Below are 24,511 nucleotides of genomic sequence, written 5' to 3'. Positions count from 1 at the left end.
TTTCACGGAAGTGATTGTGTTTTACATTTTTTTTTTAATCTATATATAATTGCGTCGCTCGTTTTGCAAATACCGTTGATTTTCTGTATTAAAGAAAGCGTTTTCTATATTGTGGACGTAATTTTCGATTTTCTACATCGCGCATTCTGCTATTGTTTTACAACATTTACCTCGTATTTAAATATTACTCCGTATAGAAGTGAAACACGCACGATTTATAATACATAGACACGAATACTCTTAATCGATATTCCTCGCGATAAAAAAATATGGAAGCCTCGAGAACGCGACAGGAGCTCGTAAATCGATTGGTACACGCATCTCGGGACGCTCGTATATGCGTCATCTGTCATGTGTTAACACATTAATATCTCGGTGTCCTTACTTTCCATGTATCTACACTAACGTTTACATAATTTTCTAGATTCTAATTGAATTACACGACATTTCTTGTGTTAATCTTACGAGACTGGTCGTGGTATGTACTCTTCGAGTCGAATTAAAATCTTCGTCTCTGTTAAAGCGATAAAATACATTTTAGCGATAGGAAACGGATAGCAATGAGAATGAAATCAGCGCTGAAATTTTTCTTATTTAATTCACCGCTGTTTTTTACATCAGAGAAATCCTAGCTCTTTGGAATTTTTGAGAATTAAAGTTCGATCAGCGCAAAGAGATAAATGTACTCGATGAAATATTTATTCTCTCTTCGATGAACAATACAACATTTTCTATACACATATTACAGACAATATTTTCCAAAATTAAGACTTCCTGTCAATTGCCATTTTCATTCACTTTTTACATCGTTCATCTCGCTCTTCATCGTTCTCGCATCTTAGCTGATATGAAATACTTTTCACGCGGTAGCGCTTCGGTTCGGAAGTCTATCGGTCTCGCTCGAATCGTGTCACCGAGGCAACGCCACCGCGATGCGACGATCAGGTCTCCTGTTTGCGAAATAAGAGCCGACGAGAGGGTTCAAGGGACGGGAAGAAAAACGAGAATGATCTGAGCGGCCCCGTGATGGAAGGAGCGAGACGGAGAGGCCTACAGCGGGCGAATCCTATGGCGGACGAGGCTGGCATGAGAGTGCGGGGGGGGGGGCGAAACGGGCGCGGGGGTGTTGCGAGTAGAAAAAGAAAATAGAGCGAAGGAAGGCGAGGCCGACGCATTCTTCGCAGGAATGTAAATCAAGTCCCTCTCTTTCTCTCTCTCTCTCTCTTTCTCTGCGGCCGAGGGAGAGCCCAGGCCGCGCCGATGCCGGCGGGGGTGCGCTAGCGTCCACCACTAAATAATTACAAGCTCTTAATTAACGACGAGGGCCGATCGTAAAGCCATCCGTGACCGCGCGCGAGCGCGAAGCTCCGCTCTCTCTCTCTTTCTCTTTCCCTTTTACCTCGTGCCTTGCAACCTCGCGGACGCATGTTTCGAGATTATTTAAACGAGCAATGGTAACAAACGTTATACGGACGGACCTTACCGTGGCCGCCGTCGCGCCGCCGCCGTCCATCGGTGACTGGCCTCTCTCGGGTGTGTCCGGTGAGCATGGAAAAAAAGCGGGAAAAAGAGATAAACGATGCCTGGGCGCGGAGAAAGAAAGGGAGAAACGGTAAGGGAGAAAGAGAGAGAAGGAGAGAGACAGATCAGTGGAGAAGTTGTCTCGCGCGCGGATGACATCAGGCTGGTACTGTAATTAATTGATTCGCCCAGAAATATGTGAAAATGCGAAATGAGTTTGCATAAATGCACAGACAAACGGTCGTGCGAATGTTGTACGTATACGTACATTAGCTCGCGTTAGGAACGCCGCAAGGAACTCTTGCTGAGAATAATCGCAATATATAAAACGAAATATACAAAATAATTGAATAAATACATAGAATGAGTAAATAAAATTAAAAGTATGTGAAATAATCGAGTAAATTATATTAAAGTATCAATTTCTTTAAACTCTAAATTTATATGACATACAAATTCAGAGTTTAAAGAAATTGATACTTTAATTACATTATTAGCGCAAGAGTTGTTAATATATATCTTAAAAAAAATAAAGATATATTTTAATTAAGATTGTGTGACATTTTTCCAGAACCGTATTAGATTGACATTGTAATTAATCGTTTTTAATAGGGATAAATATTTGCATAACGATGTTATTCGATACGAATCTGCGGACTAATGAAATGAAATCTATCTTTATTAGAATGGATATCCGATTGACTATTAATGAACATTATCGATGCAAATTTATATTTATACGCATTTGGAATCCGAGGTTGCAGGGTATTTGCGCCGAACATCCATGAATAACTCTGACGGCAAGAAAATACGATTGCTCTAAAGATTCAAAATATCACAGCTAAGGAATAAACAGACGTTTAAGAAAAGAATTCAGCTACAAAGCTGCGCGTTTTGTATGTTATTAGCGCTATTAAGGCAGATGAATAATTCCTAATGTTAAGGAAGGCAATTCATCCCGCGTTCAAACCAGCGCGGTAGATTTCCATAGTTTCTTTAATTGCCGTAGGCCGGGGCTTTAATTAGCGCAATCTTGAGCTAATTACGCAATAAAATTGCATACGAGGCGCGGCAGATATTGCTGCATCAGTCAGATCTTCTGTCACCGCGCGTTTTCGAATTAAAAGGCATGCGCTTGTCACTTGTCGAGTATATGCCAGAGTCATTTGTCCACTCATCTCGGTTCGTAATATAACACAATAATCACAATATGTATAATTTCTAATATATATAATGCTGATTGTTGATATTTTAAACGTTCGCTTTGGAAATCTGTCGCATCTCTCGCATCTCGCCATTATCTAAACTCGGAGATAACGCATATCTTAATTTAGATTGCGTTAATTAAAATGCTTCGCAATTATTTCGCACGTTGTCAACTTGTCGAGTATGCCAAAGTCATTTGTCCACTCATATCGATTCGTAATATAACACAATAATTACAATATGTATAATTTCTAATATATATAATGCTGACTGTTGATATTTAAATGTTCGCTTTGAAAATTTGTCACTTCTCTCGCCGTTATCTAAACTCGGAGATAACTCGACGCGCATATCTTAATTTGGGTTGTGTTAATTAAAACGCCTCGCAATTATTTCGCATTATATACTGCACGCGCGAATATCATGCGATGAAAAATTCAATATTAACAGCACGTTACGCAATGCGTTAGCCATGATCGTATCGGAGCACTATTATACTGTCACAGGTAATTAAATCCTGGACGAGAAGCGCCAGGTGCTTTCGTCTACTTTTATCTTTTTTTTTTTTTAAAGCTCCCGCGATGAAGGCATCAAATTCGCCGTTCGCGATCAAGTACGTTCAATTAAAACGTGAACAGACAATGGCGGCGCGCGTATAGCCTGCAGCGCAACGACGCTGTGTAATTTACACGCTCGATACCCGCGCGACTCAGCATGTGCCTCGCAATACTGATTCGCGGTTGCACACGATTAACTCGACTAAGTCGATCGGAAGGATATATCTGTAATTATTTCGCTAATATCGCGAAGCTAATGTTGTTATCCGCCGCCGTGCCGATTAACTTTCCGCGCGCTACGTTCGCGTCGGGTGTGCTGCGCACTTTCCTTGTAAATACGATAAAGTAAAGGGGAAAAGAGTTACCGCGCGATTAAACTCTGAGTGTTAAAGTTTCGAGGCTATACACATGCAAAATATTGCGATACTGACATGCGATATTCTCACGTGAAATTCTTTCTAATTAAATAACATATGCGGGTATCTTGGTGGTTTATCCATTCTTTGAAGTCAAATATTTCGTGGAAAAGCGCACGATTATGAAAAATTTATTAAGTAGCGAAGAAAAAACTGTTCGTTTTTTTTATTGAAACTAGTCATCGTAATGGCATTGTCAGCTGGACTCGTCATAATATATATATATATATATATATATTTACCACATTAAAAATGTCGAAGTATATCGAAGTATAACGTACCGTCGAGAGACGTATATGTATATCCTACTTATAGTAAAACATAGTAATTACGATGCCTGAAATAAGAAGACGCGCCGTATCCTTCGCTGTGAAAGGCCCCTGGACGAGCAATCGCATTAATGTATCGCACGTGTAAATTACGCTTCGTCTCCGGCCGCGCGCGGAGGAAGTCCACGACGAGAGGAAATATAGCAGCTGATATCGTTCGGGAATGTTTAATATGTATCGATAACGCAGGGAGGGAACTTTTGCAATTCGCTGAAACGCGCTTCCAAGAAAACGTAATGGCATTAACCGCCGCGCCGGCGAGGGGGATGGAATTACATTGATTATTCCTCGTGATACGAATCAGAGAGAGAGAGAGAGAGAGAGTTTCTCGGGGCTGTCCTCCGACGGTTTGTCAGAGAGACGGTTGACACACACAGTCGGTCCGATTATAATTTGCGTAAGAAGCACGCGGGCACGTGAGCGTGCAATTATATCCTCGTCAAGTCGACCACTGAGGGGGCGCGGCGGCGGCGGCGGCGGCAGCGGGGAGAGGGGGAGATGCCGCGCGTATCGACCGGCGATTAAAATATAATTTGTGATTAGGCCACTTAACGAGAGCGATCGGCCAGATTGGAGGCCCTATTATGCGTTGGTACGTGACGACAAACTATTACGGCGTAAGATGTAATTGCGGGCCGTTTATAAGCGGCCGTCGCGCCGCGCGGCGGCGCGGTGGCGTTAAGGGCAATTTACACTTCGGCCTGCCTCTATCGATCGGCGATTTTAAGAGGCACTCGTATATTACGCGGGATATCACCTCGTGATTACGCTACGTAACGTATATGTATGTACGTACGTTGCGTCGTTGTATATCTGTAGCGTTCGCGCCCGTTCTTCTCCGCAGTGCATCGCGCGACGAACGAAATAGTTGAATTGTCGAAGTATCGGCGAGCGTGCTGTTAGATCAAATGTAACAGCGCGCAGTCGGCGATGCATGCTGTGTAGTTAAAGGGTTAAAAATACACCTCGCCTGACCTCGACCACGTTATGCAAAACAACGTGTATCCACAGAAAACTCCTAACCGCTATACGCTGTATCCTTCTCTGTACTAAACGGACGGTATAATCACGGCAATCAATGAACAATGGCATAATAAACAACGAATTGGTTATTCATTTCAATTATAATAAATAGCACACGGATATATAAACGTAGAGGATTTATTATTCAAACGCAAAACATGAGATTACGTCTATTACGTTTGCGCGTGACAGGGAATGCATTTCTGTGTTGTGTATGTATATTTTTTAACGACTATGAAATACGAATTATTTGTAGCAAGCCTTTCGTCTCTCATATATTTTTTATATTATTAAATATCTCAATATCTTTGAATTATAATTATAATTTAAGAATTTGCTCATTGAACGGGAATTAAAATTTCGTTATGCTTGCATTCTTGAATTCTGTTCGTTAGAACTAAAACTTTTGACATCTTAATATCGGAATAAAACAATTCTACAACAACCGGTTTTATTTTAACTGTTTTGTGAAACAATTGATACGAATCAAGCTTCCTATTCAATTATTCTAATTATTTATTCCGTCGCTTATTTTATCAAGATAAAGAAATGCTCATCGCATTATTAATTAATATTGTGTGTGCTTGTTAAAAATTGCCCGTAAAAATTTCTAAAAATATTCGAATGTCTGTGATTTATATAAAAAAGTCTCATGAAAAACGTACATCGTTTCTTCAATGACTAGCGAGTATTATTCGTTCGAAAAGATTATAAGTTCTATCTAGCGGTAAAGCTCTTCGCCGAGCAATCGGAAGATAAACAAGCCGTTCTAGCGGGGCGCTAGAAATAATCGACCGCGTCGTGCATCAATGAGAATTACAAGTGGGTTTATTCTCGTCGTTATTCCCGCGATATATATACATACGCGTGCGGGGAATGAAGGGGGGGGGGAGCAGCCAGGACGAAGGGTGGAACGCGGCCGTGCAATTACGCGTTCCACTGTGCGTCCGGGTGAGGTACGGACGGCGATTACCACGGAAATCGTGTGTAATCCTTAATTAAAATTAGAGCGACTCTCGCGATCGCAGCGGGGTTGCGACTAGAGGAGGAGGCGGAGGGGTGAAAAGGAAGAAAAAGAGGGGAAACGGTCCGCGCTCGAATTCATTGGATCCCACGGCGAGCCAGGATTCACCTCGCCTCCTCGCGGGGTCTCCTCCAGCTTACCTGCAGGTCTCGTTGGGAACCCCCTTCCCCCCCTCCCTCCCCCCCCCTCACCATATTTATTGGGATTCGGAGTTTTACGATCGGCGTGAATGCGCCGGGAGACGTTCCCTCGATGAAAAATTGCGTTCTCGCCGCCCGTATCGAACGCTCCTACAGGCGTTTCGTATATCGACGATTATGATCTATATCGTGTATACCGAGATAAGTATGAACGTAATCGCGTGCGACGGCGAATGCCGATGTCGTCCCGTACTCGAAACTCGAGTGAGTGCACGAGTGAGTCGTGAGTTAACGAATTTAATAAACTTGCGGATAGGGTGATGATGTTAAATGTACATTATCTCGTTCTTACGCCTCGAGTCGCGGCGAGTCGCGCGCGTTTAGCCTTTCCACATTTCAGCGATATTAAAGTAAATTTAAATCCGTGGCGAGAGGCACGCCAAACGGTCGACCGCGTCGTAATCTTTGAAATAAAATAGCCGAGCGTCTCAGTATAAGAAGTCATCAACAGTAGAAGCAATTGCGGGAAATAAATATGCGTTCTAAGTACGAAGATCTGTTAAGAATTACGTTTTCCATATTCGCTGCTTGCTCAGAAACGTCGTCCACATGTTGTAATCTTTCGAATATCTTCGCAAATTAAAATCTCGACGGCGCAATTCATCGGGGCAATTAAATCGCAATTATCACATTATACGCAGAGTAAGTAATTCTAATGACATTACTATGTACGAATAAAACGTATCGAGTTGATATATCGTCCATTACGGTGATATATTACGGGCAGCGCATACCAGATCCATAATTTTCTCCGTATCGACCAAGAAGGGTATAAACACTATAAACTGGACGAGCGGCGGAGGGGATGACACGTGGGCAAAAACAGGAAGAGACCCATCCTCATCGGGACGTGGGATGTACTTGACCCCGTGCGGCATTATTTCAGAAAATATCTGATCGGCCGTGACGTACCGCGTACCGCGACACAAGCTCGCGTACGGCGCTGTGTAGTTACACGTGTCCGACGCACTTTATCGCGCATAATTAATCCGGGTACTAGTCTCTCCGGCGAGAACGATGGGTCCGCGCTTGCACCGGAGAAATACAATTTTCCACGTAGCTCCAGCGGCGTCGGAAGAACTAGAAATTGATAGGGCGTGCGTTCGACGTTGCGCTGTCAGAGTATCGTTCTTGACAATTTTAAGATGAGGAAAATGAATATCTATAGACGAGTAATATCTGGACAATATGAAAATAGTAGCGTATAGTTATATGTAGAAAAAATAGCGTTGTCACACGGAAAGAACAATTTTGCTGGATCCAGATCTGAGAATAATTTTTGTTCAATAATCAAAATAATTTTGTGCGAAAGTCAAAATGATTGCTAGAATATCGACACGTTTTATAGCAATGCTTAGCAGTTTTAACATTTCAACAAATTATTTTGATGATTCAACAAAATATTATTTTCAGATCTGTTTTCAGCAAAATTTTTAACTTTTCAACAAAATCGTTCTTCCTGTGGCACATGCGATTTTTAGACGTGTAAAAAAATATATAAGCGCGATGTAAGATATTTTATATATAAAGTTTATTATAAATATATTAAATTATAAAAATGTTATTTATTTCAAATAAATTCCAGACAGCAAAATTTTTAGACCCTTCAACAAAATCGCTCAACAAAATTCTTTCCGTGCACATACGATTTTCAAACGTGTCAAAAAATATACGTATAAGCGCGATGTAGATATTTTATATATAAAGATATTTTATATATAAAATTTATTATAAATATATATCATATAACATTAACATTTTTCTATATAAAGACATTTTAAATTTTTTGAAGCAAAATTTAGATGTTTTTATAGCAATAGTAATGACGCAACTATAAATTACACTCTAATAGAGTGAATTATAGTAGATTTAAAATAATAGGTTTAGAACTGTAGGTTTCAAAGCTGAGTCAGTCGAAATTAAATTAAAAAAATTTCATTCATTACAAATAAATTCCAGATACTTAATTAAACTATACAAAACTTTATTACAAATATATTAGATTAGGTACGATCAATTTGTTTCTTTTTAAAAAAAAACAGACAAGCAGCAAAATGTGTACGAGAGGCAAATCGCGTTCGCTGCGAAGAGTAGGTACCTTTATACAGATTTGAGTATTCAAGGATGTGCACCTCTAAGTAAGTACTTGGCGTCACTGGACCTCGCGTATAACAGGACCCGAGACGATCCCGAGCAGGTCGAGCCGGGGAGCGGATAGGTGCGACGCGCGTGACTTTTAATCCGATAATCGGCGCCGTGCACACGCATTTACGTCCGTAAACCCCTCTGGCTGTGGGTTCAGCTCCTAGGCCGCGGGCTCGCGAACAGATCTCGAATTGACTCTCTCTCCATTACCTGGTCACGGCTGTCAGCTCGGGCTGTCTGCTCACACTCGCCCGGCGCGAATAATATAATAAATCACACGCGGGTAGAGAGAGAGTACGGGAGATACCAGGCGACTTCCTCTCGTATAGCTACCGTGGAGCTACGATTTCCAGGCGCCCTGCTCCCCGTGTGTATCTCTCCCGTGTACACGACCGGCGCGTGTATTATACCTGCCTATACGTACTTACGCTCGTGCCTATAAGGTGTATATCAGCGGCGCCGTGATCTCACGACTTCCATGTTTCAGCCACGTCGCGGGCTGTTGCTGTTGTCGCTGCCGCTGCTGCTGTTGCTGCTGCTGTTGCTCGCTGGTCATAAGCGAGAAGTTGCGACAGAAGTAACATCGGCAGCGACGGCGCGAAAGAGAGAGAAGGAGCATTGATCGTGCCTGCGACCTCTCGTGTTTTTCCACTTTGAAATTGTTATGTAATTCCGCATGACGGCATTGATCGGCCGCGCGAGGCGACCGACCGCGACTCGGGGATGCTCTGGCGATACCATTAGAGTTCGATGCGCTTTAGAGCTTTCACGATATTCCAACGGTTCTCTCTCGGTGCTTTTTTTATAACACATTTATATAGGTTGTCCTGTAAAAAGCTCGTAAAGAGCTCGTAAAGAGCTCATTAAAATGATAATTATTAACAAACTATATCTCTGAAACAAAATATTTTGTCGATTGAAAAGAGTGACAAAATTATTTTATTGAATTAAATACAAGAGAATTTTATTCTATAAATACGTAAGTCTCTGGACAATAAATGCAACTGGTATATAAGTTTTTAAAAATGAAAACAGTTTCTAACTCTCTAGTTTTTTAATTAAAAAAAATTTCTTTTTGATATAAACTATGCTTTTACCGATATAAACTATCGGTTTATTCTGTCAAAATAGCGTGCTAAAATTCTTTAGAAATCACAGAATTAGAACTTACATTATGGTATATGATACAATAAGTAGTGCTCTTCTCTCATGCCTAGAAATCGATAGTTGAATTTTCATAAGGTTGTAAATAATATATTTATAAATATGCATATTCATAAATTACATTTTGGCTAAAATTATTAAAAAATAAAAATAAAAAATATTCTATAGCAGAGCGTGGTTTCGATCCACGGACCTCTGGGTTATGGGCCCAGCACGCTTCCACTGCGCCACTCTGCTATTTCGATTAAGTGAGCTTTGAAACCTACAGTTCTCAACCTATTATTTTAAATCTACTATAATTCAACTCTATTAGAGTGCAATTTATAATTGCGTCATTACTATTGCTGCGAAAACATATAAATTTTACTTCAAAAAATTTAAAATGTCTTTACATAGAAAAATGTTAATGTTATATGATATATATAAAATTATAAGTTAATTAAGTTTGTTTTTAAATAAAATTTTCCAACTACAGTGTATTTGTATAAAACATGGTATCTTTATTATTTATAAATATATAAGAGATGCGAGCTATTTTTTAAATTCATAAAATCAAAAAATATATACGATCAATATTTAAGGCAGCGTATCTTTGAAGATATTACAAGTTATACAAATTCTGCAACACTTTGCAACTTCTTGAACTGCGATGTATTATTTCAAGCTGATTAAAATTCAGTCAAAATTTCTTCTTCGAAAGTAATCGTTTTGACATGCAGGGAAACAATTCGGAATACATTTCACAAAATATATAAGCAACGCGGAAACCAGTGCTGGCTTTACTTCGAGTTTGGACAAGTCTTTTGGACTGTCTCGCGGCAATCTTTGTACATACCGCGGTTTTCCCTCCCCCCCCTCTTCCTCCTCCTCCTCCCTCCCCTCCTCCGTGGGTATAAGAACAGCGTAAACGAGATTGCGACGGGGGATTGACGCGAGGAAAACGGTAGTCGAAGAGTTAATCGTAAATAATGGCCCGGAGTTCGCGCACGTTCGTGACACACGATAGAATGTATGCACGAATTCTCAGATTGGATAAACGCGAATGTCAGGTGCCCGCGAGGCAAGGAACGCGAGCACTATTATTAAACTCGTTTTATAGCCGATATCTAAACTGCGAATAAACGAGCATTAATTATGTATGGACGCAATAAAATCTGTGTATTTGCGCGTGTCATGGATAAGCGGAGTTGTCTCACTTTTCGTTTTCATTATTTTCGACCTGGGCAACAAATCATCCGTGATAATCCGTGCCCGAGTCATTCGATTTTGCGTGTCTCTCGTTGGTAATAAAAACGACGTAAATTGACGATTTAGTGAAGCCGAACGTGCTTAATCGTATAGGTACGGCGCGAATCTATTTTTACGTTCTGATTTCCTTTCAGAGAAAAAAAATGTAGAAGTTCTGATTACTGTAAAATAATATATAAAATAAATCACGTTAAAATTAATCACACAATATATTACGATTATAACGAAGTCTGAAAAAGTGTTATAAGAAGAATAGAAATTAAAATGAAGAGAAACTCTTGATTACACTCCAAATCCAAGTGTGTAAATCTGTAGTAATATTTTACGTATTTATATTTTTACACATTTTATCTGTGTTTTACACAGTTAAATGCATAATTTTACACGGTTAATTTTACAATAATATGTGTAAACGTGTAAAAAATATGCATTTAACTGTGCAGCAAAACACAGATAAAATGTGTAAAAATATAACACGCGTTTAAATGCGTAAAATGTGACTACAGATTTACACACTTGGATTTGGAGTGTAGTGCATCGCCTGTGTTAGTATTTTCAAAAAATTTATGCATTTTCATTATATATACTTTTCACGAAATATTAAAGGACGAAAGAAGCTACCGGCAGGAGGAGAAGAAAATATTAGTTAAATTGAAAAAAAAGACACGACTTAAGAAAATATCAAGGACTCATATCAAGGACAAAAAAAATTAAAATCTAGTTGGTCTCGAATTCTAATCTTTAATTTGTAATCTTTAATTTTCAGTGTGTATCTAACATGAATTTTAGAAGAAGGCACTGCAAACGTAAAGCGTGCACTAAATAAAAAAATAATAAACAAAGTGTGAGATCTTTGATTAAAAAAAAATAACGCTAACAAGATCTGCTTTTTTCTTCTTTTTTCAGTCTGACATTGTCCACCAGAGTGTCTACGAACTGGTGCATAGCGAGGACCGGGAGGAATTGCAGCGGCAATTAATGTGGAATTCTTTCCTGCCCGCCGAAAGTACAAGTCTGCCGTTGCACGACGCGCTCTCGCCCCAGCATTGTCATCTGCTCGAACGTAGCTTCACGGTTCGCTTCCGTTGTCTTCTCGACAATACGTCCGGCTTTCTGGTACGTATACGCATCGCTTGTATTTTTGCGTACCTTACACTTTTAATCGCATCACCCATTCACACATAATTTAATGACGAAAATAGACTTTTGCGAGATGCTCAACATACAAAATGTATTAGAATCATTTCGGTACGTTTCTATCAATATAAAATCGATTTTTTATTAATTCAATAGACTGTCAACTTTTTCATTACTGTATATTGATTTATAAATTAAATAGCTTTATACACGTATATTTAAAATAGAAATCAAATTACATTTAATTAAATTTTTTTAATTATAGTTATATAACAATAAGTAATTCGAATTAGACCGTGTAAATGTGAATATCACAAATTTCTTCGTAGTGTTTCAAGATGTCTATTCGCATCGGATTATTAAAAAATTAAAGCTCAATTGTGATCTCACTATTCCAACTTCAGCTAATGATTGCGTTGCAAGTCCGACATTAATTCGACGCGCAATTAAATGGCTGAATATTAATTTTTAAAAATTCATATAGAAATATTATTAGGCACTAAAGTCCAACCTTGACCGTAGAAGGCGGTTTTAAATCTATTTGATATTAAGTTAAATAATTTTATACTTAAAATTGAACTTATAGAATATACACTTTAATTTTTTAAGTGAAATAGAAACAATTTAAAGTTTATCAATAACAATAACATTAATAATTATTAATGTTATAATATGTAATCTAACGATTTTTATTTATATATAGATTTATATTTCTTAAGATATACACATTTTTTTTGGTTTGAGAACCGTGGCTCTAATCCTATCTCGGATACTCTCCTTCGTGAAAGCACGTAAACGATCTCGAAATCTGTGCGGCATATGCGCCACACGTAATTACAATAAATGGCATGCGCGTTGGTTGCCTTAGGCGAGGACTAAAGCCGGGTAGGAGCCCAGGACGACGTTCCTTCACGGTTACAAAAGCGATGTGCCGGCATACAAAACAGTAATTAATAATTTCACTGTCATAAAGGGAAGAGGAGCGGGCCTCTCTCCTCTCCTCTTCCATAACGCCGCCACTGTTTCCCCCGCTCGCTCGCGTAATTGCTTTTTTTTTCCCCTCTTCCATCCTCCCGTCCGTCTCCCCTTCCGATCCACTCTCCCGGGTTGTTTCCTACTTACCCTCTCGACCTGCCACCGAGCTGAAACCGCGAGGGCATGTATTAGATTGTTGCGCGCACGAAGTGTCGGTATCAACGACCTCTCCGTAATTTTACCCGGGATATCGGACGTGTGTATACGCGCGGTACAATCGGATTACAATTTTTTACACGATACAGGACTATATAGAGAGACATTTTGACACACGAGTTTCATCGAGCACCAAACGAACTTTCACCGACAGCGACACAAATGCGCCGTTTGTGTTATACTTAACGGTGGAAAACGCGGTGCAGCGCTCGCGGTTCTCTACGATCATTCCTATATGATAGGTAGCGAAGTTATCCGGCATTCGGCAGATTTCCTGAATATATTCCCGAAGGAATTTCCGAGCCGCGCTCTTACGTCAACGGCCTTAAATCTAGGCCGTGGGGCCGACATTCCCCGCGCAAAAGCTGGACTGTGTATAATCATAGGCCCAGCCAATGAACCGTGACAGCGCGGCGGAGATTGAAACGATAATTCGTCCGGAGCTGACGGGCCCGGACGGCTGTCCATCGTTGGTACCGTTGTCCCGACGGCGTTCAAGAAAAGGTATAAATCAAGGGCCAAACAAAACCAGGCTCTCTCTCTCTCTCCGGAAGGGACGGGAGGGAGAGAGAGGGGGAGGGGTGGAGGGAAGGGAAAGGGAAGGTCGGGCAGCCGGGGTACGAAGACGCGGCAAAACACTAATTATCTTACGGCAAACACACTGCGGACGCGCCGCAGGTATACCCGATGTCGAGCGCGGCCGGACGGCGGTATTATCCTGGGCAAAGGACGTGGCCGCGCGAAGGAGAGCGGTGTGTGTGGAGCGAGTTCCGCGCCGCGCCGAGCTCGCGAGAGTTCGGTAAAAACGATGCCGCTTTGACGTTTATGAAAATGAAACTGTAATCGTAAAAGAGTTTACGGGCGCGAGAGCGGCGCACCGCCGCTACCACCTCCTCCCAGGACCTGCCCTTGGTTGGTATCCTTCGCGACGGGACGTATATACCGTCGATCTAGCTACCGGTGGTAGCCTCCTGCCGGTTTTTTTTTTTTGGTTTTCTTTGCGACTGGTCCATCTACGTGAGACTGTTCTTCTCTGTTACGAGCGCCATGGGCGTTTTCTATCTGTCACTCGCCATTCAAATGCTGCGCGAGAGTTGTTCTTCGATGTGAAGCTACGAGCGCTCCAAGAATAGATCACATATATAATACCATGGCGATAATAACGTACCATTATATAATTATTTATTTATTTCATTATATATATAACCGCGGCAATGAATCTATAACGAGCATTATTATACAAAAAATTGAATAAAATGATTTAATGATTCGATTAATATTTCCGCACTAAGCAATCGCGGGTTTTATTTACAGGCGTGTATAAACCAACTTTAGTTGTATAATATTTGTATTGTCGCTCTAGACACTACAACGGATTATTTATTTCAGCGTCTCGACATCAGGGGCCGAGTCAAAGTACTTCACGGCCAGAACCGAAAGACGGAAGAGCCACCGCTGGCCCTGTTCGCCCTGTGCACACCGTTCGGGCCGCCTTCGCTCCTCGAGGTGCCGCAGAAGGAAGTAATGTTTAAGAGCAAGCACAAGTTGGATCTCGCGCTCGTGACGATGGATCAGAAAGGAAAGATGCTCCTAGGCTATTCCGATGCGGAATTAACGAATCTCGGTGGCTACGATCTAGTCCATTACGACGACCTGGCCTACGTTGCTAGCGCGCATCAAGAATGTAAGTCCGTTGTGTGAAAATTTTTAATATTTAGAATGTAGAATTTTCCGCTGCAAAAATAATTTTGAATAAATATCTTCTTTATTCTTATATTTCTTTATTCTTAATAACTATATAAAATATGTGAAATGTATTGAAAACGAATTAGTATTACTGTATTATTAACAGGATTGGGTAAGTTAATTATTTTTTTTTAATTAAATTAAGTTAAAGTTAATGACTTATAAAATAAATTTAGTTCAGTTAAAAGTTGCATGAACAAAAAACTAGCTCAATTACTTAAAAGTTGCATTAAGATTAAATTAATTAAAGTTAAATTAAAATTTAATTTTTAAAAACATTATTTATATTAAAATGTCGTAATTTTAAAAAATAAGATTACTTTAAATTAAAAAAATTACAATATAAATGATAAAATTTTATTATTTTATTTGTAAATTAAGTTTATATGAAATAACAACGAAATATTTTCTTTGCATAAAACGTTTTTTCTTTTAAATAGGTAAATTTTTAACTTAGAAGAAGTTAATAAGTTAAAGTTTATATATGTTTAAAAATAAGTAGTTGAAGTTAACAGTTAACTCGTTTAAAATTAACTAAGTTTGGTTAAAAGTTATTAACTATTTAACTTTATATTCAACTTCTAACTTTTTAACTAGTTACTATTTAACCCTGATTACTAATTAATATTACTTGCCATTATTTTACTCAATATTTCGATAATATTAAATTCATTGATACTAGATACGAAGCTTTTGATGTTGCTAAAACGACGTTGCATTATTTAAGAAAAAAAATTGAAATTAAATAATGGCAAATATTTAAAAAAATGTTTATGTTTTTTTCTTCTTTCAGTACTGAAAACCGGTGCATCGGGTATGATAGCCTACAGATTTCAAACGAAGGACGGCGGCTGGCAGTGGCTGCAGACTAGCTCCAGACTGGTCTACAAAAACTCGAAACCAGACTTCGTGCTCAGTACTCATCGTCCTCTCATGTAAGTCTCAAACGTTGCGTTGTTTGGTGTCGAGACGAGCGGACGAGCGATACAATTAATTCACATTTCAGGGAGGAGGAAGGTAGAGACTTGCTCGGCAAACGTACGATGGACTTCAAGGTGAGCTATCTGGACGCCGGACTGACCAACAGCTACTTCTCTGACAGCGATACTCTGACGGGGTCGGTCATGACGCCGACGTTACCGGCGCAACCGGCGCCCCAGAGGGTGAACAGGCGATACAAGACGCAGCTGCGGGACTTTCTGTCGTCGTGCCGCAACAAGCGCAAGCTCTCCGCGCAGTCGTCAGCCTCGCCACCGGCTCCGCCAGTCCCGCCCGTGGACTATCTCACGGCGGACACCAGCGCGGCGGCCGCGGTCGCTGCGGCGTACAGCAATTTGAACACCATGTACCCGACGCCGTACGCGCCCACAGCGGTGGCGGCGAGCACCGATCCTTCCCTGACGACTTACATCGGTCACACGGGCAACTACCATCAGACCCTCTATCCGGCGACTGCGTTAGATAACAGGTACCTCACGGCTGCGACGGAGAATCTATTTCAATACAGGCCGCTGGGCTCGTATTACTCGGAATACCACACCGGCACCGCGTACAACGGCTTCATCGACGTGTCGTTGCCCACGTACGAGACCCATCAGCTGGCCAGCAAGACGGACGAGAAGCTCTACTGCCAACAACTCGGTAGCGGCGAGTCGCCGAAATACGGCTACGTGGAGACGAGGCATCCCGGGAGCGTGAGCGGCTCGCCGTACGCCGCCAGTCCCGTGGCGAGCGCGTCCACGATGCATCCAGCGACGACCGATATGAACGTGGTGCGCGCCGGGAGTAGGCACTCGCTGGAGGGCGGCGCGTCGTCCAGCAACTCCGCCGGCAGCTCACCGGTGACCGGCACGGCCAACGGCATGCTGACGCCGAAGATCGAGGACGTGAAGCCCGAGGTGTACGGCAACGAGGCGCCGCGGCAGACCGTGCTGATGTGGGGCGCGCCGCCGTCGCGCACACCACCCAGGAACAACGGCAGCTACAGCCCCCCGACGCCGCATTCGACCCACTCGTCCACGCACTCGACCAACACCACCGGCGATCCGCTTAAGTCGCTCGCGGAGATGAACTCCATGAACGGAGACTGCAAGTGGCGACAAACCTCGCCGACGGATCAGCAAGTGACCGCGCCGAGTCCGCCGAGGAACAATAAAACGCAACAATCCCAGCAGCAGCAACAGCAGCAGCAGCAGCAGCAACATCATCATCAGCAACAGCAGCATCAACAATATCCTGTCACGACGTCGCAATATCAAGCAGCCGCAGCTGCTGCCGCGGCCGCTGCCGCCGCAGCCAGCACCATCGGTTACTCTACGCACTCTCATCCAGGCCATGGCGGACACGGGGAAACGGGCTCCGAGGTATGGCAAGGAGTGCAACACCATCACTACCAGTACTATCCCTACCACCATCACCACCCCGCACCACCAAGGCACACGCCCCAGTGAGTGTCACTGCTGCCTCACAGATTTTATTATAATTTTCCGTCGTCATTTACAATAAGGTGATCAGATTGAATGTGAGCTACTGTTATTGCGTACAAGTTTCAATGCTAAAACAATTTTCATTCATAAAATTAAATTCCATATAAAACTCGTCAGTGTTTTGTGTGATATATAAATTAGATTTTTAATATATATATATTTTTAGACAATATAATTTTTTTTAGACAGTTAAATATATTAGAATCTTGAATCGTAAGTGTTAATGTTATTTATAAAAAAGATATAAAATCTGTTATTTGTAAATTGATTGTCCGTAATATAAAAGCATATTATCGCATTTAAAAATAAAATCACACTTGCGAGATAAATGTGATTCGTATTTCGGCATCACCAAGAAATTCTAGTACTTAATAATTTCAAGTACTTGCACATCTCTATCAATTAGACAGTCTATCAGTAGCCATATAAACATGATAAAAATATTTATATTATATGGAATACTTATATTTATGGACGTATATAAATTTTTTATGGTTTATGCTTGTTCATTTGGTTATATATCATGATAAAACAAATGCATGATTAATTATAATTTTATTTTTGCATCATTTGACATATAATTTCAATGATTATTCATAAAGTTCACTGCAGCTATTATAAGAATCATTAGAGTTTAATAATTTGAGATCCAGCAACATTGAAACACTCTAAAGAGTCGTTGTGAGTAACAGCGTCAATCAAGAAACAAGCCAAACACGCAAAAGTATTACGTAAAGAAAAACTACAATCATCTTTACGTGATTAGGAAATCGCATCCGATTCAATTTTGTTTTCCAAGAAAAGCACGTTTAAGAAAATAAATAAGACATAATTGAACGGTCAATCATTTTCTATGCAAGCTACTTGACGTCGGATTGCGAGTCGAATTTTTACAATTGTGCAAATATTTTAAATTCAGCCGAGTCAAGCTACTAAAATAAGTTACTCGCTTTCGCAATAACATTAAAAGGCAAATCCCTGGCCGATTTCTTGCTCGATGCGCTGTGCCACTATCTACAAATGGAGAAGCCTAATTTAGTACACGTAAGATAACGGGGAGACCGTCCATTTGGTTGCAGCACGCCACCGTCAGCTGCGGGAACGGGGACGGGGGTGGCGGCAGGCATGGGCATGGGCACCGGGGTGGACACCAGCACCAGCAACAACAACAGCAACGTCTTGTACCACCCTCCGCACCACCACCATCACGTAGTGGGATCGTCAGCGGCAGCGGCGGCGGCGGCGGGAATGGGCCCAACTGTCCCACAGATTCCAAACCGGACGCCGGGAGTCCTTTGCTGTCCATCTCTGAGGTGACTAACACCCTGCTCAACCAATAGTCCCCTGGTCACTTCGGCGTCGCTTTATATCAGTGATGAAGGTGAGAGCTTGCTTAATCGACGTTAAATAAATGCTATATGTATATCGCGAGAGAGAGAGAGAGAGAGAGAGAGAGAGAGAGAGAGAGAGGGCAATAAACATGGAACAAACAAGTTTAAATATGTGTGGATTATACAAGAATTAAATTTTTTAATTAGATTTTATTGTTGGATAGCTCATCTTTTTGATAAAGCACTCAATTATTAAGTACAAAAAACTACGAAATTATTTTATTATTTTAATTAGAAGAAGCTTATTTAATTGTCAGAAGTTAACTTTGCAAAATATAAAATTATCTTACTAATTCAATAAGTTTGTGTAAAGCAATAGTACGCTATCGATACATTTTACAGTTTATGAAAATAATTGAAATATTAATCAAACAACGTTTTATATATATGTAGCATTATACAGCGTATAAAAATCAATATACATGTTTATCATGCGTGCCTTCAAATCACGTTCTGCATTTCTTTGCTTGCAGGTATCTCCGAGGAGATGTCTTCGTCGAAGCGGATCCCAAAACGTGTCACTGTACCATACAGATAATGTCGATTAAAAAAGAGAACTAAGAAATATACGTATAGTACTGTAACATACTCATTGCAAAGCTAATAACCAACCTAGTATTACATAACTTTTATTGCATTAATTTATCCGTACCGATACGTTAAGTGGATGTTCTTCAGGATTCACAGTTTGAGTCTGCATGTGACACTGATCGCAAGCTTTGTGTGCATGAGGGGCAGCGATCACGAGGCGTTTTGCGATTTCACTTATTCACCGCTACAGAACGCGGCGGTTGCATGACGAGTAGCAATGGCACTCTATTGAAGAACGGATGGAAATGGAGAAATACAACAAATCTCGAAACTATATTATTCTTTCTATTTTCAAAGAATGATTATCGAAGATAGATGTCCACAGCTATTTGTTTTAATTCCACTAATCTTTCTTAAAATGTAAGAATATAAAAATTTATTAAAATATAAGAAACAACTTTAATTGTATCATATAAAATAAAATTCAGGAATAAAAAAATATAAAAAAGAGCGAAACTGCACGTTATGAAAAGACAAGAATTGAGAACGAACTGTGTAATATATCGATATTATCGTTTCATGATTTAATTTTTTCTTCAATTAGTAAGAAAATGTATTGTTTTTATTATTATAAATATGCATTCTAATATTCTTTCTTGTTCTGTGGTGGACTAAAAAACGTAGCGCAAAATAGGTGATCGCTGCCCAAAGGCACTGAGCAAAGTTGGGATAATGAACGACATTCCTTTGAACCAAAAAGCGTTAAACGCTATTCATGCCTGACAAGTGCGAGCACAAAATTTGTCATTTCGATCTTCGACAAGCGCAACAAATACGAATTTAGTTTGTATTAATACCACGACGACATATTTGTATAATATCCCTAACGCTTTTTGTATTCCGTGCTCTATTGCGTTTGTATAATTCTTTTTCTTTTCTAAAAGAGAATATGGATTCTGTGATATGTGTTAGGTAATTTAAACAATGTTCTTCAGAACGAAGGCGTACTCGAGTGTAATATTTATTAACGTAAAAATGGGGAAAACTCGTCCAGAAATATGAAAGATTCGAGCGATCATATATCGTGATACGAATTACAGTAACACAAGACGGATGATTCTTTTCTAAATGAAAATCGGAAGCGTTCCGATCTACGAGAGATCGATTCTTGTCTAAAGACACGCATCTTAAGGATGCATACAGAGTAAGAAGCGATGGTTTTGTGCAGGTTGTTATTACGATAGGCGAGCAGATAGTCCTGTTTAAATAAAAGAAAGAACACTATGTATATGCATTCCACACACAATACATACATATACATATATAAGCGATCTCTCTCTCTTTCTCTCTCAGTTTACATGCATTAAAATGAAATTCCTACTGTCGGGATAAGGCGTAATTGTAAAGTAAGTTTCAGTAAGTTCTCTCTCTCTTCCTTTAACGATAAATCTATACTCTCTACTTTTTACACTACAGTTTTTTTTTTTAAATAAAAATCGAGACCTTCAGTGTCACCGTATGTTTCAAATAAATTCAACACTCCTGCGCGACTCTTGGCTTCCTGCATATTTATTTTGAATAATTCGCAATAATTAATAGATTATTGATACAAGTTGGAAAAAAGTAAAAGTTCCCGTTTGCAGTTAGTCAATTAGTCTCGCTTAGAATGATAAAAGTAAAAACTTGTCTGTAGTAATTTTGTGCAATACGAAAAAAATCATGAAAAATTATCTCCAAGATTGTAAAAGTATTTTATATATTATTTATTATTAAGAGAGTATTACATAATTAGGTTTTGTTCAGTGTATTACTTTGCATTAAAAATATAAATTAGTCGTTTATATAATTTTCTGGATATAATTTTACACTTTGATTAATAGACTACTGTAACGGGAATATATAAGCTTTGTGCTCCTTAAGTTATTCGAATTCTCTTTCGAGTAGTTGAAAATCTCGTTAGAAAGGATATGGGGACGAAAAGTGATTCGTAGCCCGTTAATTCGGCTAAACTCGTCTTGCCAATATTTTGTTAATAAGTTTGTAATTTTTGTACTTAATTAATTTATACACATTATTTATGTATACGTGTAATTCGTGTTTAGCGACGCTAGGTGGGCCTTCCAATAATTTTAAGCGCATTCTTTCTCTCTCTCTCTCTCTCTCTCTCTCTCTCCCTCCCTCTTTCTCCCTTTCTCACTTGCAAAGTCAAGGAAATCTCCCGTTAAAGAATGAACTCTCAAAGAAGATCCGCGCGAATAAAAATATAATATATGAGCACCAAAAAGAAAGCTATTTTAAGATAACATTAAAAGAGCTATTGTTTCCACGCGCTTCTAAAGGAACATAACTTTGCATATCCGCAACCGCATATCAAAGTGGTAAAAAAAAGTAAAAGTTAAAGAGAGCGGTATATATTTAGATATTCTCTTCCATACCTTTCGAATCATCGTATTATTTATTAACTATAATATGTAAGAGACGTATCAGGCGCGTTGTACAAAAAAATAACGCTCCCATTTAAGGATAATAGACGAATTCCGTTTCCCACGCGTTTCACTCTTAACGCGTCGTACATTTTATATGTTCATACACACGAGATATAGCGTCTAACATTCTTAGCATAATCGAAGGGGCATCGGATGCAAAGATTAGACAAGTACGTTATTCATTGAATAATTATGAATTTCTCTTCGTAATGCACGCGTACATAATGACTGACGATTGAAACGTGAAAAGAAACATGGAAAAATGCAAGAGCTATGTACATTATTTGTTTTCATAACTGAGGGAAAACGAAATCCCGAAATGTCTCTCGAATACTTTGTTGCATTCCTGCAGCATCCAAGCTAAACTTGTCTGACATGCGTTATTTGACGCATCCTGATCTTCGATTATCTAAATTCACTACATCTTGATTGACTTTGTAACGCGCAGCTCAAGATGACATCGAAACTTGTTGCTATCATATATCCTCATTGTCTTATAAATATAAAGATACATTGTGTGTAAAACGTTTATAGAGCGATAGTTTCAAAAAGTATATTTTTAAAATTTGCTCATACCTAGCAGCTGCTCATCAATCTTGATTTCATTTTAACGTGTTAAAGTCTTCCCGATGTCTTCTTCATGTATCTGTATATTCACGTCCGAGGTATCTCAGACAGCACACGGTTAAAAAAGAATTCATTCGTATATTCGGTTGTATGTTATCATTTTGAGGTCAGTTCATTTTTAGCGCAAAATAAAAAATTTCAGTGCAAAAAAATCTTTTCGGAACTTCTGAAAAGAGAATTCTTTTTGCATCTGAAAATTAAACTCAGAATCGATGATGTACGATTGAATTCTTTTTGAACTCTCTGTGCTATCTGGGATGCTGTATGATTTTCAAGACATAATTCCACGAATGTTTTTAAAAAGAGATGCATAACTGATTAATAGATATTTGACGTTAGACATATTTTGATAATAAAAAGACTTGGGGATGCCGGTAGTAATCTATTTCGATGTAAAATCTTGTGTACATCTATTTCTGACTTATACTGTTATAGCTTGCGGAAATAATTCTCGTTTCTCTGCAATATTCTTAAACGTTAAGAAGCTACTATTATTATTATTATTATTATTATTATTATTATTATAAGTAATCGAGTCTAGTCCATTCATTAAAAAAGCAAATTAGTAATGATATATAATAATAATATGTATGCTTAAATTGTGATAATATTCTCGTCGTGAAGTGCTGATTTAACCGACAATCTTATCGATTATAAGTTTTTCTTGGTGCATCAACGTGTAAATGTAACTATAGGAAAGGGGATAATACGATATATCTGCTGCGAGATATGCATTAACAGTCGCTCTACGTACATACATTGAGTTACGATCGCGAGGATATTTTGACGATCTAAGCATTAATGTATATTCATTGTATATTTGAAGTAAGGTATCTTATATTATATAATATAACGAGCATAAATTAAGACCATAGTCAGTACAGATTCTCAAGCAGCTGTCAACATAGACCGAGAACACGTACCTTATTTTCCAACAATTTACTTGCAGGAATAAGATGCAATTAAAGCTCGATTTTATTCGGTGTGCTGCGTAGCAGCAACTACGCTGCTTCGGAGTCGAGTAATCACGCCGAAGAAGCTCGGAGAAGCTTGCTTCTTCGAAAATTTTTGGCGGTTTCTGCGTGAGAGAACTATAAGTAGAAAAGTTAAGATTGATCCTTTTAAATATCAAGCGTTACATGAATAAAAAAAAATTATAAATTCTTCGTTCGAGAATGATTTCCTTCTTCTATCTTGCAGTAAAATTATTCCAAAATAAAGAGCTACGACTTATTCAACAGAGAACTTAATTTAACAAAACATAAAGATGAAAAGCATGAATTATAAATTAAAAATAATTTTGTTTTAACGTGACATCCTAGATGACTAATTTGTTGTATCAAATACATGTCGTCTGGCCTGGAAAATTTGACGTTTTCATATGTTAAATGTTTTAAGAAAAATATAAGAAGAATTATTATTTCTTTCTGGATAAATTTTGTGAAACTGAATAAAATTATACTTTTCTCTGTTATTTGCATCTAAATGAATATATAAAAATCTAGTATATGCTTGAATATAAAAGAATATAATCTCTCGAAATATAGAAATATTAAATAAATTGGACTTATCAGCATAATAATTATAGATATTACGTATTTGATTATTTTTGCAAACAATTTTATTTTACATGTCCGAATGTATCGAAGTCCAGTAAGAGTACCATGCCAAACCGAATTTTGAATCTTGATTACTCCATCCATTTTTCTCTGATATATTATATCCTATAGGATCTAGCTATTATTAACACCATTGCTAATGATAAGTTCTACAAATAAAAAATTTAAAAATTGTATCAAATGTTTATATATATGAAATAAATTATGATAATGCAATACAATAAGTGTTTCGTCAACATCTATATCTAATTACAGTAATTACACGATTCTGATAAACGTGATATTCGAATGAATATCTCACTTTGTGTTCCTATCTTAAAATTGCCGTGTTACCTGCGTTGAAACCTCTTTTCCCCAATGTTCAAAAATTCATATCTTCCAGAAAAATAAAGATATAAACTTATTTCTGGGCTCATCTTAAAGATGAATTATGTGGCTATTTTTTAAAAAATCGTGATTTTATT

The 24,511-nt window shown here is 39.0% G+C and overlaps 1 protein-coding gene and 1 non-coding gene across 2 annotated transcripts in view; one reads left to right on the top strand and one right to left on the bottom strand.

Moving 5' to 3' along the window:
- The window catches only part of LOC105453261 (aryl hydrocarbon receptor protein 1), a 209,331-nt gene extending 186,953 nt beyond the window's left edge, over positions 1 to 22,378 (top strand). Inside the window, exons 5-10 of the mRNA XM_011695052.1 lie at positions 11,740 to 11,949; positions 14,551 to 14,845; positions 15,701 to 15,842; positions 15,914 to 17,270; positions 18,473 to 18,774; positions 19,258 to 22,378. Coding sequence (XP_011693354.1) covers positions 11,740 to 11,949; positions 14,551 to 14,845; positions 15,701 to 15,842; positions 15,914 to 17,270; positions 18,473 to 18,733 — 2,265 coding nt within the window. The 3' untranslated portion in view covers positions 18,734 to 18,774; positions 19,258 to 22,378. The remainder of the gene's footprint in view (positions 1 to 11,739; positions 11,950 to 14,550; positions 14,846 to 15,700; positions 15,843 to 15,913; positions 17,271 to 18,472; positions 18,775 to 19,257) is intronic.
- On the bottom strand, positions 9,751 to 9,822 carry Trnam-cau. Its single transcript has one exon. It is a non-coding gene; the product is annotated as a tRNA-Met (tRNA).
- Positions 22,379 to 24,511: the final 2,133 nt, after the last annotated feature.

This window comes from Wasmannia auropunctata, unplaced genomic scaffold, assembly GCF_000956235.1.
Source record: "Wasmannia auropunctata unplaced genomic scaffold, wasmannia.A_1.0 LD336000.1, whole genome shotgun sequence".
Classification (NCBI taxonomy): domain Eukaryota; kingdom Metazoa; phylum Arthropoda; class Insecta; order Hymenoptera; family Formicidae; genus Wasmannia; species Wasmannia auropunctata.
The sequence above is the reverse complement of the archived record's forward strand: the minus strand, read 5'-3'. Positions and strand labels throughout refer to the sequence as shown.